Source organism: Ovis canadensis, chromosome 6 (genome assembly GCF_042477335.2).
Source record: "Ovis canadensis isolate MfBH-ARS-UI-01 breed Bighorn chromosome 6, ARS-UI_OviCan_v2, whole genome shotgun sequence".
Taxonomy (NCBI): domain Eukaryota; kingdom Metazoa; phylum Chordata; class Mammalia; order Artiodactyla; family Bovidae; genus Ovis; species Ovis canadensis.
This window is the reverse complement of record NC_091250.1, coordinates 41,562,476-41,581,377: the sequence shown is the minus strand read 5'-3', so window position 1 is coordinate 41,581,377 and position 18,902 is coordinate 41,562,476. Positions and strand designations below refer to the sequence as shown.

At 37.5% G+C, this 18,902-nt stretch overlaps 1 protein-coding gene across 2 annotated transcripts in view; it reads left to right on the top strand.

Moving 5' to 3' along the window:
* The window catches only part of LOC138442397 (alcohol dehydrogenase 1-like), a 79,495-nt gene extending 74,561 nt beyond the window's left edge, over window positions 1-4,934 (top strand). For both annotated transcript variants that reach the window (XM_069593653.1, XM_069593655.1), the window contains exons 2-5: window positions 426-686; window positions 2,425-2,560; window positions 3,360-3,498; window positions 4,720-4,934. In XM_069593653.1, the coding sequence (XP_069449754.1) occupies window positions 486-686; window positions 2,425-2,560; window positions 3,360-3,498; window positions 4,720-4,744 (501 nt within the window). In that variant the 5' untranslated portion in view covers window positions 426-485 and the 3' untranslated portion in view covers window positions 4,745-4,934. The remainder of the gene's footprint in view (window positions 1-425; window positions 687-2,424; window positions 2,561-3,359; window positions 3,499-4,719) is intronic.
* Window positions 4,935-18,902: the final 13,968 nt, after the last annotated feature.

Below are 18,902 nucleotides of genomic sequence, written 5' to 3'. Positions count from 1 at the left end.
CTGCTGAACAGCTTTCTACCCCCTTCTGGATTAATGCTGGATGGCACCAGCAGGTTTACCTGCAAAGGAGAAAAGATCTATCATTCTTTCCGCACAAGTACATTCACGGAATATACTGTTGTGCCTGAGATTTCGGTGGTAAAAATTGATGCTGCTGCTCCCATGGATAAGATTTATGTCATAAGCTGTGAGGTGGCTACAGGATATGGGGCGGCTGTTCACTCGGCCAAGGTGAGGAAAATAGCTGTGTGTTAGTATGTTATAGTGATCTGTCAAGAAAACATAAAAACAAGACCAAAACAGTCCAAATGTTTCAATTGGGGTCAATAGTTCCAAAAGCCTCAATGGTTGTTTTTGTTTCTTTTCTTAATTATACAAGTGTCCAGATTTGATTCCTAACACAAACATGACTTGTGAATTTGTAGGTCACTCCTGGTTCTACCTGTGTGGTCTTTGAACTTGGAAGAATCAGCTCAGCTATTGTCATGGGCTGTAAAGCCTCTGGTGCTTCCAGAATCATTGGAGTTGATATCAATGAGGGAAAATTTCCTCGGGCAAGAGCATTAGGGGTCACAGATTGTCTCAACCCTTCGAATCTCAAGAAGCCCATCCAGGAGGTGGTCAAGGAAATGACAGGCACCAGTGTTGACTTTGCCTTTGAGGCCATCGGACTCGCAGAAACCATGGTGTGTGGGTTTGGGTCACAGTGAGTAGAAGCAGACCAGCACAATTAAGTGGATATTGTAATAAAGTGAGTTAGGTAATTTTTTGGTTTTCCACCACATATAAAAATTATGTTTATACTATACTGTAGTCTATTAGTATGCAATAGCATTTTGTCTAAGAAAAAACAATGTACACATCTTAATTTTAAAATACTTTATTGTTAAAATATGCTAATCATCTGAGCCTTCAGTGACAGTCATTTTTTGTTTTTTATCTGTTTTATTTATTTATTTATTGTTTTACTTTACAATATATCTTTTTGTAATAGTAACAAAGATCACTGATTACATATCACAATAAGAAATATAATAATAGTGAAAATGTTTGAGATACTGTGAGAATTACCAAATGTGACACAGACAAAAGGAAGCAAATGCTGTTGGAAAAAAAAAATGTGCTGATAGACTTACTCAACACAGGGTTGCCACAAACCTTCAATCCGTAAAAAATGCAATATCTGAAAAATGCAAAGCACAGTAAAACGAATTGTGTCTATAGATGCTTGCTTAGTGGGTGGGGACACACTAAGTATAAAACTCCCCTGAACATATGTTTTGGACCTGTGGGACCCAGACCTAAAAATGGAATGTATAGTCACTCTAAAATATCCATCTTAAAAATCAAAGCAATATATACTTTAAAGATATGATACTACAATATATGAAGTTTAAACAAGCACTATTTCCTTTCCTGTAGTCCTAGCTCTTTATCCACAAACATGCTTTTATATTTAAGTATCAACATTATGTAATTCACATATGATATTCATGTGTGTTCTGTGTCAGAACCATTCATTATTTGAAAAATGAGCCTATGCACCAGTATGTTAAGTTCAGGGAGAATAAAGTAGACCCTAGACTCAGGACTTACAGGGTAGAGGAAAGAATTAGGCATTTGATTCACTTCAGCGTGTATCTAATGTACGTGGTTAAAGGGTGAAGGAAGTAGATGCAGTGATGCAACAGGAAAGAGACACAGGCAAAATGCAGGAAGGGGAGAAATAGAAGGTTAAGAACCAGAAAAGGAAGCAAAATAGATTGACGTGAGGTATACTCTACACCCTTAAAAAACTGATTTTTGTTAATGAAGCTTCACACACTCATATGTATATAAATTTGTTTTTATTAAATATAAATGAACTGAACAGTTATACAAATGAGAAGGTCAGGCAAAGAATAATAGTGTGTGTGGTCTTTGAGGTGGCGGGTAATTATTAAATAAACACACAGTACTTACTCTGTGCCAGATAACGTTCTAAATGTTTTAATCACTGAAGCCTTGTAACAAATCTATGACATAGGTGGTATTATTCTTCTTTTTACAAATAAACAGACATAAGAAGGTTAAGTAACTTGCCTAAAGTCACACCGTGGCAGGGTCTGTGCTCTTTACCACTAAACTCTGCTGCTGCTACTGCTAAGTCGCTTCAGTCGTATCTGACTCTGTGCGACCACATAGACGGCAGCCCACCAGGCTCCGCCACCCCTGGGATTCTCCAGGCAAGAACACTGGAGTGGGTTGCCATTTCTGGTTCTCTAATGAGATTCCATCACTAGCAATGTTGAAGCTGAGCTCAAAGTAAGTAGCATCTGCCCAGGAAGAGGTCTGAAATCTAGGAACTCTACATTCCTTCCAACACTGCAGATAGTTGTTACTTATGTATGGGCATCTACTTATGGTCATTTTTCTCATTATCAGGTTGCTGCTTGGGACTCCTGCCACCTGAGCCACGGTGTCTGTATAATCACTGGAGTGTCTCCACCAGGTTCAAAGTTTTCCCTTTCTGCTCAATCAGTTTCCACTGGACAGACACTGAAGGGTTCATGTTTAGGAGGTAAGTCAGTTGTTTTTGGTTTCACAAAATCTCTTTCAACTTTGTAGAAACATGTAATTCAAAAATGTTCTCCTTGGGGAAACAAACCTATAATGGCATAAGTTTTCAAAGACTTCTCCTCCAGTGAATTGGTATATTTTGCAGATTAGTTAATTTAATTAAATAGGTTTTTTTTTTTACATTTAAATAAAAATTTTTAAATAGTTTCTGGGTTTTCCTACAAAATAGTTTCTGGGTTTCCCCAGTGTTTGGAATGATCCAGCTAAGTTCAGTTCTGCACTGGTGAACTCAAAGTTTGTTGTGCTATTTTAACAGCAAGGCTTTCTGGATAATTACAGGCACCAACTTGGTATTTGGCACTGATATTTGTCTTCCCATAGGAGCCCTTATTTCTGAGCAGTACTGACCAATAGCTTACTAAATTAATATTCCCATCTCCATCCATTGCTCTGATCAAAAGTTCCCATGCCATCTCATTGTGTGTGAATAGAGAGATGAGGAAATAGTTGTATAATGTTAAACCCAGGAGGTGGGCTGGAGACTCTACCTTATTTTTAATTAGTTTTTAACCCAATAATGTGTGAATATTGACCCAATTTTTTTCCAAAGATGTTCTAGGTAACAGAACTGTCTGTAGCCGCCACACTTAGCAACAAAAGCCAGCAACTTCTGATGTACAAATGAACTCATCAATGGCAAATTTTCAGAATACTTTACCCATCTCCACAACTTACTTATTTTTCTTTTGGTTAATTTGATATTTCTCAAATCTTATTACAACAGCCTTTTTATTTTACAGATTATAAAACTAGAGACTGTTTTCCCCAACTAGTGACTGCTTACCTACAAAATAAAATTAATATAGATCCATTAATAACCCATCAGTTGCCTTTTGACCAACTCCACAAAGCTTTCGAGTTGTATCATGTTGGAAAAACGTGAGTGTTTTCTTTGATGAACTTCTGTACCCTGAACTCACAGAAAAAAATGACTTTTCAAACATTCCTAAGTGGTTTTGTGAAAAAAAAAAAAAAAAAAAAAAAAAAAAAAAAAAAAAGATGGTTACTTGAAGACCTTCTTTTGTATACTCTATCCTATTTCCTGTTGTCACAAGGATAAGAAAAGGCTTTATCTGCAAGTTCCTCTTTGGGAAAGACCTGTATCAACCTATCTCAAAGAAATGTTTGAGGAGTCGGTATAACACTAAGCACCAGTCTACTCCACATTGGTCAATTATGCATTATTTTTCTAATTAGAGAAATCATCTAGAATAAATGAGTTAACATTACCGCCATCATAAAATCTTACAAGGATCTTCGAGGCAAAGGTTCAGACTCTACCCAAGGCACAAAGCCTTTCTATATCATTTCTTGACAAATGTCAGTCTGCTCCAGCTAGCATACCTTTAGGGATGAAGTGTTTACTCAGTGTGTTCATTTATACACTCAATGCATGTTGAGTGATGGTACACTCTTTGCAGGACTGTCCTGAGTGCTGGAGACAGTGGAGAGCAAGTAACAAGGACTAAATGAGGAATTCCTTCTGTGATGAATTCTTTGACTTTCTGATTCTGGTTCTTAAGAACATCTCTCATTCCTATTCTCTCCCCACTCTCTACCTACATTGTTTGCTTGCTGTATTATTTCTTTTTATTTTAAGATAGGTATTTTAATTTTAGCCTGCTATGTACCTTCTTGGTTTAGACCTAGCATGTCAGCCCATTTAAATCAAGAATGAAGAGTCAAGAAAACTTATCTAAAATTTTTGAAACAAATAATAGAGGAGGGGAATGGATCTGGCAGGTAGCAGACACACTACAAACAGAAAAGAACTAAGGAACCCATTTATTCTTCCCTAATTAGACATAGTATTAGATTCTAGGATTGGTGGAAGTTGATTGGAAGCTGTAGCAGAGGGTTTGGATGTCTTTGTGATTATGTAGCCAGAAGGAATGGTGCTCAAAGCTGGGGTCTTCCTATTATAGCTGATTTGGGGTCCTGTTTTCACTCCATCCTATATTTCTTATAGGTAAACTAGATGAAGGTGGAGTGGGGTGGGGATAGGCAACTGAGTTTTTCAATACAGTGTGTAATTGCTTTGCTGATATCACTGTTTTTCAAGGAATTCAACTGCTTTATTATTACACTTCTGTGTTTCAGGATCCGCTGTGTTCTGCTGTTCTGAAATCTCAAATAATGAAAGGTGCAAGGATATCCTTGGGGAGTTTATTCCTTTCCTGTTTCACTTCCCTGATTGTTTCAGTGCAGTGAAAAGAGCAGCAAAAATATGGAACTGCAGTGTGATTATAAAAATGAAAAAAAAGTTCACCTTGAATTTAATTATAATAAAATAGCCTCTTAGAGAATAGATGTTATATAATTCATTTTGTGACATTAAAAAAAGGGATGGTGGGGAAAAAAAGGGATGGTGGGATTTGATTGATAACATTTGTGATATGTCCATCAACCCAACTATCTCTGTCATCGGTCCATGAATGTTGTCCCTGAGTTATCCCTTATTCCTATTCTCAATATACAGATTTCTCTGTATCTTTCACACCACTCCAGGGTTTACATGATGATTTTGCTGTTTCTACAATGCATGGGGTCTCATAAATTCTTGAAAGGCTCTCTCAGGACACAGTGAGCCATTTTCTATTCTGGGGTCTTCGTACCATCCTATGCCTGCAATGCCCATGACATGCTGAGGCACAGTTCCCATCTGTGCTTTCAAACAGAAAAGCATATCTGGGAAATCTTGCCACCTGCACCCCGAGGAAGCATGTGTAGGACTCTTTAAGAGAAACTCATCTACGACCTCATAACTTCCTTTTCAAGTCTTTTTCTCTTCACTAAACAAATATAATTATTTCCTCACTAAGGCTGGGAGAAGCATAAAAACAGCTCCTTTTATCTAGTTTTGTCCTTTTGCTTTTCATCTGTTCTTGAGTCATTTACATTCTCCTTAAACTTTTGCTGTTGAAACAAAGAAATCACAAGGAAAATTTCTTTTATAATCTTGTTTCATTTGTAATATCCCTTCCTGAGATTTGAGCTCAAAATGTCCAGCTGACTTAATGAGGGAAGGTCCAAGAATTTTAAAAAAACACATGAAAATTTTTCTTAAGTGAATACTTTAAATACAATCCTGCCAGGCTATCTCTGTCACCTTAACAAGCCCTTCCCTCTCTGAGTATCAACTGCCACATTGTCAAGTGGGAAAATAAGAGTAATGTTATAAGATGATTTTTAAGACTGGAGATCACTTGTATAAATGAAATAAAATGAAAACATATAAAATTTTAAATAATAGAATAATTAAGACCTAAGGAAAGGGAAAAGAAAAGGCAAAGAAATGAAGACATTTTAAACTTAAGAACTTAATAAAAGTTATAGAATTCAAACATTCTAAAGAATAGAAAGACAAGGCTAGCAGTTTCAAAAGAATAAAATAACTATTTTGTTACATAGAGAAAAGCTATCAATGTGACCTAAAATCATGAAAAAAATTAGTAACAGAATGTATTCATAACAAAACACAACTGGAAAAATAAAAGAGCTGATACCAGAGTTGTATCAGAAGCTTGGGGTTGGAAATACCCAGCTACCAAGAACTGTCCCCCAAGCTGGAAGACTTCTACACTTGAACAGAAGCTTGGAAAGAAAAACCAAAACAAAAACCCATGAAACACACAGCAGGGCCAGGAGAAAGACGCACTTAGATGGAAGGCTTTTCCCGAACCTCACTGTCCCCAGACACGATTAGAGAGACACTAAGTTATTCTATTGCATCAAAATTGTTGCCTCCTCTTTTTTTTTTTTTTTTTTTTGGTTGGGAGCATGGTGCAACATGCAGGATCTTAGTTCCCTAACCAGGGATGGAACCCTTGTCCTCTGCATTGGAAGCATGGGGGCTTAACCACCTGACCACTAGGGAAGTCCTTGTTGCCTCTTATCAGTGTTTTCCTCTGTGATGATCTTTGAACAATTCTATAAAAAGAGTCCTCAGTTCAGTTCATTTCAGTCGCTCAGTCGTGTCTGACTCTTTGTGACCCCATGAATCGTAGCACGCCAGGCCTCCCTGTCCAAAAAAGAGTCCTAGGCATATTTCTATAGCTTTTATAATATCTCTTTGCTACCTCATAGCCCTTAGGGTGTTTCCTTCTATTTCTGACACTGTCTTCAAAATGTCTCTAGTTATTCATTTGTGAAAACATTATTTCACACACTCACTTCTGCTTTTTTTGTGGCCACTTGTCTCATGTTCTATCCCCCCAGGACAGTTGAGTAGGTTTTATGTTTTGTTTGCTTTTGAAATAAAATGGACAAAGAATTATTAATTTCATGGCATCTTTCTCAGATTTCAAGAAGTCAGAGTGCTAGGGGGGGTCATTATTTCTCTTGTGAGATCACAATAGTACTATCACACTTAAGAGTATCTCCTGGTTTACTGTTTCAGGCATATCATATCTTTATCCTCTGTATCTGATATAAAGTCAGTGCTTAATGAATTTTTTTGAATAAATCACAAAAACTCGATGAAAAGTTAGGAAGTTTTGTTCAATGCTTTAGGCTAAAATAATAATTATTTTCAGAAATATGGAAGGCAGAGAAGCAGGAAAAAAGGAGAATAATTCTTTGAGAACCTCCAATTCAGAAAGCATAAGAATAATGAAGATGTAGGAAGAAGAGATGATAGAACAAAGCTAAAATGGATGAGAATTTGTGTCCACTGTTATGTTTAAAGGTAAAGATTAACAGCTGCCTGTCTGATGATTTCAATTTTTATCCACTATATACAATGGATGCTGGAAGTTCAAAGAGTTACATAAACTTCCTAAATAAGCCACCAGAGTATAATGGAGTAATTACTAAATACCAGCCACTGTGCTAAGTACTTCACAATCATCATATAATCTTCACCTTAGCCCTATGTGTTCGGGAATATTATCTCCACTCCATGGATGAAATAACTAAGATACAGAGAGACTGATTAATTCTCTCACTATGAAATAGCTATGTGGCAAAACAAAGACTGAAATATAAGCAATATAAAGGCTGTGCTCTAAATCATTTTTCTTTATTACCATTTAGCAAGGAGTTAATAAACAATAGGGATACTTAATATTTATTATTGTGAAAGTAAAAGTGTTTGTCACTCAGTCGTGTCCAACTCTTTGTGACCCCATGGACTGTAGCCCACCAGGTCCTCTGTCCATGGGATTTTTCAGGCAAGAATACTGGAGTAGGTTGCCATTCCCTTCTCCAGAAGATCTTCCTGACCCAAGGATTGAAACCAGGTGTTCTGCATTGTAAGCAGATTCTTTACCATCTGAGCCTCCAGGGAAGCTCAATCATTTATTATTATTATTATTCCTGTGAACGTGAACGTGAAGTCGCTCAGTCGTGTTCAACTCTTTGCGACCCCATGGACTGTAGCCTACCAGGCTCCTCTGTCTATGGGATTTTCCAGGCAATAGTACTGGAGTGGATTGCCATTTCCTTCTCCAAGGAATCTTCCCAACCCAGGGATCGAACCTGAGTCTCCCACATCGTAGACAGACGCTTTACTGTCTGCGATCTCAGCCTAAAGGCCGAGAAGCAATATTTGTGGTATAAATAAATTGCTATGAGAAAAGCACAATGGATATGATCTTGTGAAACAAAAGCTCCAAAAACTGAGTAGAGAGTGAAAAGATAGCCTGAATTCATTTCAGATTGTAAAGGAAATGGGACAGTAGGGAATGGAAGGAACAGGCAGTCAGGGATTCTTTTCATGCCACAAGTTTAAAAAAAGGAAAGAACTGAGGCTTGATGTTTCAGCAGCTCTGCTTTTATAATGCAACCGAAGTACATATGGATATGGACATAGATACAGATATGTATATGGATATGGAATTCCTGACTGCCCAGGTGTTCTTCCCAAGCTCACAGGACAGAAAACCATAAGCTAGACCCAGCTAGCTAACTTTCATTTCTTACTTCTCACAAATGATATCATAGAGATTGAACAGAGGTGGAAGGAAAACAGGATATATGACTTTAATCAGATTTGCCCCCTTTCTCCTTGTCAATATACTCCATGACTGTAATAAACATGTGAAGTACTGTTAATTCTTGGTGTTTTCAGCTGCACCATAAATTGGCAGTCTAATATCTCTATGTGTGTGCTCAGTCATGTACAACTCTTTGCAACTCCATGGACTGTAGCCCAGCAGGTTCCTCTGTCTATGGGATTTCCCAGGTAAGAATCCTGGCATGGGCTGCCATTTTCTTCTCCAGGAATCTTTCCAATACGAGGATCAAACCCATGTCTTCTGAGTTTCCTGCACTGGCAAGCAGATTTTTTACCACTAGCACCTCTTGGGAAGCCCCCAGCTAGCTAATATCTAACAAAGCTATTTTTCATTCCTCTAATCTGGGTTGTAAGGAGATGAAGATCTTTTACCTTTCACTTTACTTCTAAGGTACTAATGTGAATTTTTAGTATAAACATGCATAACTGAAATATACAGAAGCGATGTAAAAATAAATGCTGAATACATGGATTTTCAAAATATATATGGCCTTGAATTCTAAATCCTAAAAGATGATGGTGTGAAAGTGCTGCACTCAATATGCCAGCAAATCTGGAAAACCAACAGTGGCCACAGGACTGGAAAAGTCAGTTTTCATTCCAATCCCAAAGAGAGGCAATGCCAAAGAATGCTCACACTACCTCACAATTGCACTAATTTCACATAATAGCAAAGTAAAGCTCAAAATTCTCCAAGCCAGGCTTCAGCAGTACATGAACCATGAACTTACAGATGTTCAAGCTGGATTTAGAAAGGGCAGAGGAACCAGAGACCAAATTTCCAAAATCCATTGGATCATAGAAAAAGCAAGAGAGTTCCAGAAAAACATCTACTTCTGCTTTATTGACTATGCCAACGCCTTTGACTGTGTGGATCACAATAAACTGTGGAAAATTCTGAAAGAGATGGGAATACCAGACCACCTGACCCGCCTCTTGAGAAATCTGTAAGCAGGTCAGGAAGCAACAGTTAGAACTGGACATGGAACAACAGACTGGTTCCAAATTGGGAAAGGAGTATGTCAAGGCTGTATATTGTTACCCTGTTTATGTAACTTCTATGCAGAGTACATCATTCAAAATGCCAGGCTAAATGAAACACAAGCTGGAATCAAGATTGCCAGGAGAAATATCAATAACCTCAGATATGCAGATGACACCACCCTTATGGCAGAAAGCAAAGAAGAACTAAAGAGCCTCTTGATGAAAGTGAAAGAAGAGCATGAAAAAGTTGGCTTAAAACTCAACGTTCAGAAAACTAAGATCTTGGCATCTGGTTCCTTCACTTCATGGCAAATAGATGGGGAAACAATGGAAATAGTGACAGGCTTTGTTTTGAGGGGGCTTCAAAATCAATGCAGATGACTGCAGCCATGAAATTAAAAGACGCTTGCTCCTTGGAAGAAAAGCTATGACCAACCTAGACAGCATTTTAAAAAGCAGAGACATTATTTTTCCAACAAAGGTCTGTCTAGTCAAGGCTATGGTGTTTACAGTGGTCATGTATGAATGTGAAAGTTAGACTGTGAAGAAAGCTGAGAGCTGAAGAATTCATGCCTTTGAACTGTGGTGTTGGAGAAGACTCTCGAGAGTCCCTTGGACTGCAAGGAGATCCAGTCAGTCCATCCTAAAGGAAATCAGTCCTGAATATTCATTGGAAGAACCGATGCTGAAGCTGAAACTCCAAAACTTTGGCAACCTGATGTGAAGCACTGACTCATTGGAAAAGACCCTGGTGCTGGGGAAGATTGAAGGCAGAAGGAGAAGAGGATGACAGAGGATGAGATGGTTGGATGGCATCACTGACTCTATGGACATGAGTTTGAGTAAACTCCGGGAGTTGGTGATAGACCAGGAAGTCTGGAGTGCTGCCGTCCATGGGGTGGCAAAGAGTCGGACACGATTGAGCAACTGAGCTGAACTGGCCTTGAATCACAATTAAATAATATCTTTAGGGTATGAGACTCTGCTAAATATAACATTGACTTCTGAAAGTTTCAGACATAAAACAAAAGAAAATTGAATAGTCAAATGTAGTTTTGTTAAAAAATAAAAATTGTGAAATATTCTAAATGGAAGGGACCTGAACATCCATTGATTTCATTAACCTATGGAGCTCATATACCCCACAAAGCATAGCTTTAAATGATACAAGTATCTAAAGCCAATGTTCAACATATTATACTAATATTGGCTCAAGTCCCCAATTTTAAAAACCTGGGGATGTGCCTGTAATGAATAGGAAACTTGCTTATCTTGTTTACCTTTTAAATATGAATGACTATCTCAGAATCTTGCTCACAGTAAGAGGATCCACCGTTATTTACAATAATGAATTAATGAATCCATGGATGTGAGGAGGCCACTTTTTCTGAAGTGGAGGGACAATATCTGAAGTCTGGTCAGAGTTATCTACAATTCCAATAATGGAATTCTTTAAGATTTCACGTGTTAGAAATTTTGATAAAATTTCTGAATTTGGGGTTGAACAACATAGATCTATTGCTTCTTAGCTTCTAAAATGTGCCCAAACTAATCATATAGTCATTAGCATTATTAGTCACCCTATAAAAACACATAAATATTCATATCTTAGTGCCTTCCCAAAGTTGAGAAAACGTGAACCCCATTTATTCGTTGGGGCAGAGCCACTAATTATTCTTTGTGTATATTCTCCCTTTCATAATAAAAATATTGAAATTTAATACTTTAAATTTTAATAATAAGAACCTTCAAAAATAACATTGAAATTTAGCTTTTTAAAGTAATGATCACTTTCATCAGTCTCACTATCAAATTTGTATGGTAACGTGACCAAATTTTGCTCAATGGGGTTCCAGCAGAAATGATGAATGAAGTACTAGGCGATGCTCCTAAAGGCAACAGCACTTTTCTATTGTATCTCCTTCCAGCTAGCTGAGATAGGATCATGATAAAGGCCATCTTAGCCACAAGACAGAAGCTGCGTGCTGAAGATGACTGGGCAGCATGATGGTAAGGAGTCTGGGTCCCTGACAGTTGTGGAGCTGCCGTGACAGCGGCAGACAGCCCCCTGGCCATGCATGACAATGAATAAGCTCCCATCTCAGTTAAGCCACTTTAACTAGGGTATTTATGTTTGAGCAGCCAAATATGATCCTATCTAATCCACTGGCACCCCACTCTAGCACTCTTGCCTGGAAAGTCCCATAGATGGAGGAGCCTGGTAGACTACATGGGGTCGCAAAGAGTCGGACAAGACTGAGCGACTTCACTTCACTTCACTTAATCCACTGGCAGAAGGTCAGTCATAGTCTGAACAGATCCAACTATCAAGATATTGAAAATTATTAAAAAGCAAAGCATCCCAGATAAGTGAAATGAGAGAATATAAGACTTTTCACATAATACCCGGCACATAATAGCTGAACTATTACCATGTTTTCAATTATTAAAACAGAACATAAATTTTCATAGAAAAAAAGTTTTTTAAACACTAAACCAATACTAGTAACTCAGATATTTCCCAAATCTATCTTTTATTCTGTTTTATTATCTGCCATATGCCTAGTAAATATGTATGCTACATTGTTCTTGAACTGGAGACATGGTGATCAACAAGGAAAGTGAGATCCCAAGTTTTATTTTCCAGGTATATGGGGAGTGACATAATGAACAAGTGAATCAATAAATGAACAGATTATGAAAGGAGTTATGAAGAAAATAAAAGAGGGTGATGTACCAGAGATATCTGAGAAAAATATTCTTGATTGAGTGATCAGTGTATGTGTGGGAAGAATGAATATGAAGACTTTCAGGATTCTGGGTCTAATAACTGAAAATCTTATACCAAAAAACCACATAGAAGCATAGAATTTTTAGACCTGTAAGTTAAAGGAGATACTACAGTCCAGTGTCCTCATTTCATTGACAAGAAAACTGAAGTCTGGAAAGTTAAGAACCCTTTCCAACTGGAAAATTGAACTCAAAATGAATCTGTACATCACAGTTCAGGCCTTTTTACTCCCAGTTCAGAAATACATTCTCTTCATTAAAATTGAAGCATTTATAATGGTTACAAAAGGAGAAAGATTGGGGAGGGATAAATTAGGAGTTTGGAATTAACATACACACACTCTTATACAAATAGATAATTAACAAGGACCTAGTGCACAGCACAGAGAACTCTACTCAATATTCTGTAATAACCTATATGGGAAAAGAATCTGAAAAAGAATGGACATATGCATATGTGTAACTGAATCACTTTGCTGTACACCTGAAACTAACACAACATTGTAAATAAACTATACTTCACTATAAAATAAAAATAAAGTGAAAAGATAAATAGAATTACACTATAGATGAAAAATAAAATTTTCAAATATTAAAAAAGAAAAAAATCAAATCATTTGTAGAACTGCTTCCTAAAAAGAATTTACTTTCATCAGTTTCCTTTTGGTGGTTTTCAAGTACTTAGCACAAAAACAGGCACAGAAAACGTGAGATGAACCACACTGGATTACCTACAATAAATGACTTGATATAGCTGCTTAACTGTCAATCAGATAGACATGCTATGAATGCAAGGATGGAGAAGGGGTAAGGAGAAAGCAGTTATTTGTAATATATACCCAGGCACACTGGTAAATGGAGTTGTGGCAGGCAGAATTCCAAAACATCTTCCATACTCCACCAAGATTTCCTGTGAATTAGATGACTATTATCTCCATGATTATGTTACATGAATAACTAGGGGCTTCCCTAGTGGCTTAGATGGTAAAGCGTCTGCCCGCAATGCAGGAGACCTGGGTTCTATCCCTGGGTTGGGGAGATGCCCTGGAGAAGGAAATGGCAACCCATTCCAGTATTCTTGCCTGGAAAATCCCATGGATGGAGGAACCTGGTGCGCTACACAGTCCATGGGGTCGCAAACAGTCGGACATGACTGAGCAACTTCATTTTCTTTCTTTCTTTATGTTACTTGGCCAAAGGAGACTGTCTAAATCGACTTGATCTAATTACAAGAGCACTTAAAAACAGAGGGAGAACTCAGAGATTTGAAACATAAGGATACAATGCACTAATGCTGGCTTGAAGATGGAGGTGCCATGTGAAGGGCTGTAGCTAACCTCTAAGCTCCAAGAGTGAACCCTGGGGGCAGCCATCAAGGAAATGAAGGCTTTAGTCCTACCATTACAAGTGAAAGAATTCTGCCAATAAACAGAATGAGCTTAGAAGAAGATTCTTCCCCAGAGTTTCCAGATTAAGAGCACAGCCCAGCCAATCACCTTGATCCCAGTTGAGCCTGCCTACACTTCTGACCCACATTGCTATCAACTCATAAGTGGGTGTTGTTTTAAGCCACTGCATCTGTGAGGTTTTCTCTTTATTTTGTTACACACACTCACATAAAGATGCAGCTGTCAACATAATTGTTCATATTCAAACTACAATAAGGACATAAAGAGGAGGGTGTTACTAGCCTCCTTTTTCAAATGAGAAAAATAAGAAACAGAGATGTTAGGTGACTTGCCCAAGGTCACACATAGTTTGACTCTTTTTGCAAAGAACACATGTCGTGTTGAGTATGTAGGTACTTAGCCCTCAGAACAACTTGACAGTATTTTAAACTAGAAAACCAGTTATTCTAACTAATTGTTCTAATTCATAGATTGGTAAAAGTTAGACATTTTACAAACTCTATGTGTTTTATTTGGCTCAGTGGTAAAGAATTTGCCTGCCATTTCAGGAGACGTGGATTTTATCCCTGGGTCAGGAAAATTCCCCTGAGGAAAGAAATGGCAACTCACTCCAGTTTTCTTGCCTGGGAAATTACAAGGACAGAGAAGACTGGCAGGCTACAGCCCATGGGGGTCACGAAACAGTCAGACACTACTGAGCAGCTAAACAACAACAAAATGTGTCTCATTTGGATGTCTAGAAGCCTATATTTGTGTTCTTTTTTTATCACTTCCTCTTAAGTATCAAATTTAAAGTAAAAAAAAAATCCAGTGTTATTAAAAGTCAACAGGTTTATGGTAATTAGAAGATAACAAAGTCTGTGACTAACCAGGGTAGTATATTCTAATTTTTAATATTTTGCATATGTTTATCATATGGATTAAAAAATATATTTTGAAATTAGTTTGACTTGCTTCATTTAAGTATTTAAGCACAAATGGAAACTTTAATACTATGAAGCAAGAAGAGAATGGCATGAAAAAGGAACAAAGAAGAGTTCTTGGGAAGTTAAAATGATTTCTGAAAATTTTTTAAAATAAAAATAATGTAAAGCTTTAAGAAGAAAACCTTTCAAAACAGAGAGAAGACAAAAACACCCCACAGAAATGATAACAGGAATAAAAGCTGGGAGGAGAAAAACATAATATCAAACATACAACTACTTGAAATTTAAACAAGGAAGAAGCAAAAAGGAAATTATGAAAGAAATAGAAAATTTTCAAGATCTGAAAATATAGACTACTTCTCTTTGTACACTAAAAAAACCCCTCATCAAGTACCAAAAACAATTAATAAAAAAATACTCACAAATGAATTATTATGACATTTCAGAACATCAAAGCAGAAAGATTTTCTTTAAAAATCTTTCAGAAAAAAGCACATCATGACAATAAATTAATAAGTAAATAAATAAAAATTTAAAATCAGGATGACTTCATACCTCTTATCAGCTTCATTAGTGATACAAAAATATTAACAATGACTTCAAAATTATAATGGAAACTATTCTGAACCTATTTTCTAAATCCAGCTATATCAAGACTGGAGAGAGTATAGAAGTCTGGGAGAGGTCTAGAGCTCCAGAAAGTGGATTCTGTGCTAAAGAACCTTGGTAAAAGTTAGACATTACTGAGGGTTCAGGCACTACAGATGTCCACAGCACGTACCTAATGTTTAACTTTTGTTTTTTTCTTTTGAAGTTATATTTAGAAATTATCGGGGAAGCCTGGCATGCTACAGTCTATGGGGTCACAAAGAGTCAGACATGAGTCACCAACTGAACACCAACAACCACAGAAATTATCAAATTTTACTTCATTACTTGTTATATTAGCAGATTGTGTGAAGTTTGAGCCAACCTGGGAATACTTGCCATTCAAATTGGCAAAAGCACCAGTAGGTCTTTATTTTTTAATCAATCTTCTTTGGAGTACAGTTTTTACAATGTTGTGTTAGCTTCTACTATACAGAAAAGTTACTCAGGTATCAGTTCAGTTCAGTTCAGTCGCTCAGTCGTGTCTGACTCTTTGCGACCCCATGAATCGCAGCACACCAGGCCTCTCTGTCCATCACCAACTCCCAGAGTTCTCTCAGACTCATGCCCATCGAGTCAGTGATGCCATCCAGCCATCTCATCCTCTGTTGTCCCCTTCTCCTCCTGCCCCCAATCCCTCCCAGCATCAGAGTCTTTTCCAATCAGTCAACTCTTCGCATGAGGTGGTCAAAGTACTGGAGTTTCAGCTTTAGCATCATTCCATCCAAAGAAATCCCAGGGCTGATCTCCTTCAGAATGGACTGGTTGGATCTCCTTGCAGTCCAAGGGACTCTCAAGAGTCTTCTCCAACACCACAGTTCAAAAACATCAATCCTTCAGCGCTCAGCTTTCTTCACAGTCCAACTCTCACATCCATACATGACTACTGGAAAAACCGTAGCCTTGACTAGTCGGACCTTTGTTGGCAAAGTAATATCTCTGCTTTTGAATATGCTATCTAGGTTGGTCATAACTTTCCTTCCAAGGAGTAAGCGTCTTTTAATTTCATGGCTGCAATCACCATCTGCAGTGATTTTGGAGCCCCAAAATACATACACATATATCCACTCTTTTAGATTGAATCAGATAGACATATATGTATACCTACTGTTTTAGATTCTTTTCCCATATAAGTCATCACTGAGTATTGAGTAGTTCCCTCTGCTACATGGTAGGTTCTTGTTATCTATTTTATATACAGTGAAAGTGAAGTTGCTCAGTTGTGTCCTACTCTTTGCAGCCCCATGGACTGTAGCCTACCAGGCTCCTCAGTCCATGGAATTTTCCAGGCAAGAGTACTGGAGTGGGTTGCCATTTCCTTCTCCAGGGGATCTTCCTGACCCAGGGATCCAACCCGAGTCTCCTGCATTGTAGGCAGATGCTTTACCATCTGAGGCACCAGGAAAGCCCCTATGTATAGTAGTGTGTCAATTTATCCCCCTCTCCCTTTTCCTCCTTGGTAACCATAAATTTGTTTTCTACATCTGTGACTCTTTTTCTGTTTTGGAAATATACTCATTTGCACCATTCTTTCAGATTCTCCATATAAGGGTTATCATACAATATCTGTCTTTGTCTGACTTACTTCACTCAGTATGATAATCTCAAGGTCCATCCGTGTCGCTGCAAATGCCATTATTCCATTCTTTTTGTGGCTGGGTAACTATCCATTGTCTGTATGCGCCACATCTGAAGTAACATACCCCTCTCCATATCTGATGAATCAGATATACATACATGTATACCAACTGTTTTAGATTATTTTCCACTCTTTTAGATTCTTTTTCATGCTAGTCTGATTTCTGGCATGAGCCAGGCTTCTGAGACTCTGTTGCAAGAGTTCCATTGGAGCTCTGAGAGAGAGCTCAGCTATTTCTGCCAGGTTGCTAAGTTGGTAGAACACTTCTGAGCAGCGCCAGGAAGGAAAAACAACTGACCTAAGAATGAAATGAATACACAGGAAAGGCAATACAAGAGATGCAGAGAGGTTGCATCCTCATCACATTGCTTTTACTCACCATTCTACATACTGGGCCTAGCATATGCCTGGTACAGCAAGCTACAAGAAAGGTCTGACTGAATTACTGACAATTAAATCTATTTACACTTACTATGATTACTGATATACCTGATTTTATTTCTTCCTTATTTTTATGCTTTCTTTCTATGTTGTGTTCTCTATGCTATTCCCTTTCTTCTTTTTGAGTACCTCACACCATTTCCTTTTATCTACTAATTTAGAAGTTACACTAAACATCTTAATATAAGGACTTAACAACTATCTTTATTATTCTCTGAACAAGAGAGGGAACTTATAACAGTAACTCGAATCATCCTACTTCCCCACCTCCAATCCGTATGATTAGGAAGTCTTTTCTCTACAAAAAAATATAATAAATTTCTAAGTCCCTATAAGCCTGTACTATCTACAGAAGAGCTTCATTCAATGTTTATAGGAGCTTCCATGTATCTGATGCTTTGAGGTTTCAGACAGTATGCTAAGTGCTTTATAGGCCCCTCCAGTTATCCTGACAAAAGCCTTACGATATAAGTTTTCCTTATTCTACATGTGAACAAACAGAAGCTCTGGAAAATTAAACACTGTTCAAGGTCAGCAATTAGTTAACAGCAGAAATGGGTTAAAAATGCAGGTCTTTCCACTTCCCAAGTCTGTCCTTCTAGCACTAAACTAGATTACCTAATAGAAAAACATCACTACAGCATACATTCATTTATTCAGCATATGAATTTAGCACCTTTTATGTGCTAAGTACCCTCTCCAGTATTCTTGTCTAGACAGTCCCATGGACAGAGAAGCCTGGTGTGCGACAGTCCATAGGGTCACAAAGAGATGGGCACAACTGAGAAACTGAGCATGCATGCACATGTGCTCACATAGGTGTTTGTGTGTGTGTGTGTGTGTGTGTGTGTGTGTGTACACACACTCAAATAGATATAGAGGATACAGCAAACAAAACAGAATTGGTGCCTATCCCATGCCTTGGATATTGGTGTCATTCTTGGGTACAGTTTTCCTGATCTTCAAGAAGAAAATTTACATAAAGATCAACTTTTTAATAATTGCAAATTTTATTTCTACTGAAATCTATTTGCCAAGATTAACTTTAAAATAGCAGAGATGGCTGTGTGATCATGTGCCACTATAATCTTAAAACCTAATGGATAGATTCACTATATGGAATTGCAGTATTTAAATAATTTTATTAATCTTATGAATCAATTCAAACTTATAATCACCTTTCATTTCCTCTTCTTGCTCAACTAACAATATTCTCCTGTTTCCTCTTTTATGGTACAGAGAGTATACCTTCTTTTTAGGTATGTTACTATATGCTTACATGTTATTGCAGAAAAATAAATTCCCTTTTGGAAGATGGATTCGATGGAAATAGTTGATTTATTTTCAGAGGAAGATTCTTAACATTTTTGTGGCACAAGTATGTTCACAGTATGTATTACTTGACAGGAAAGTACAGGTATAACAATGGT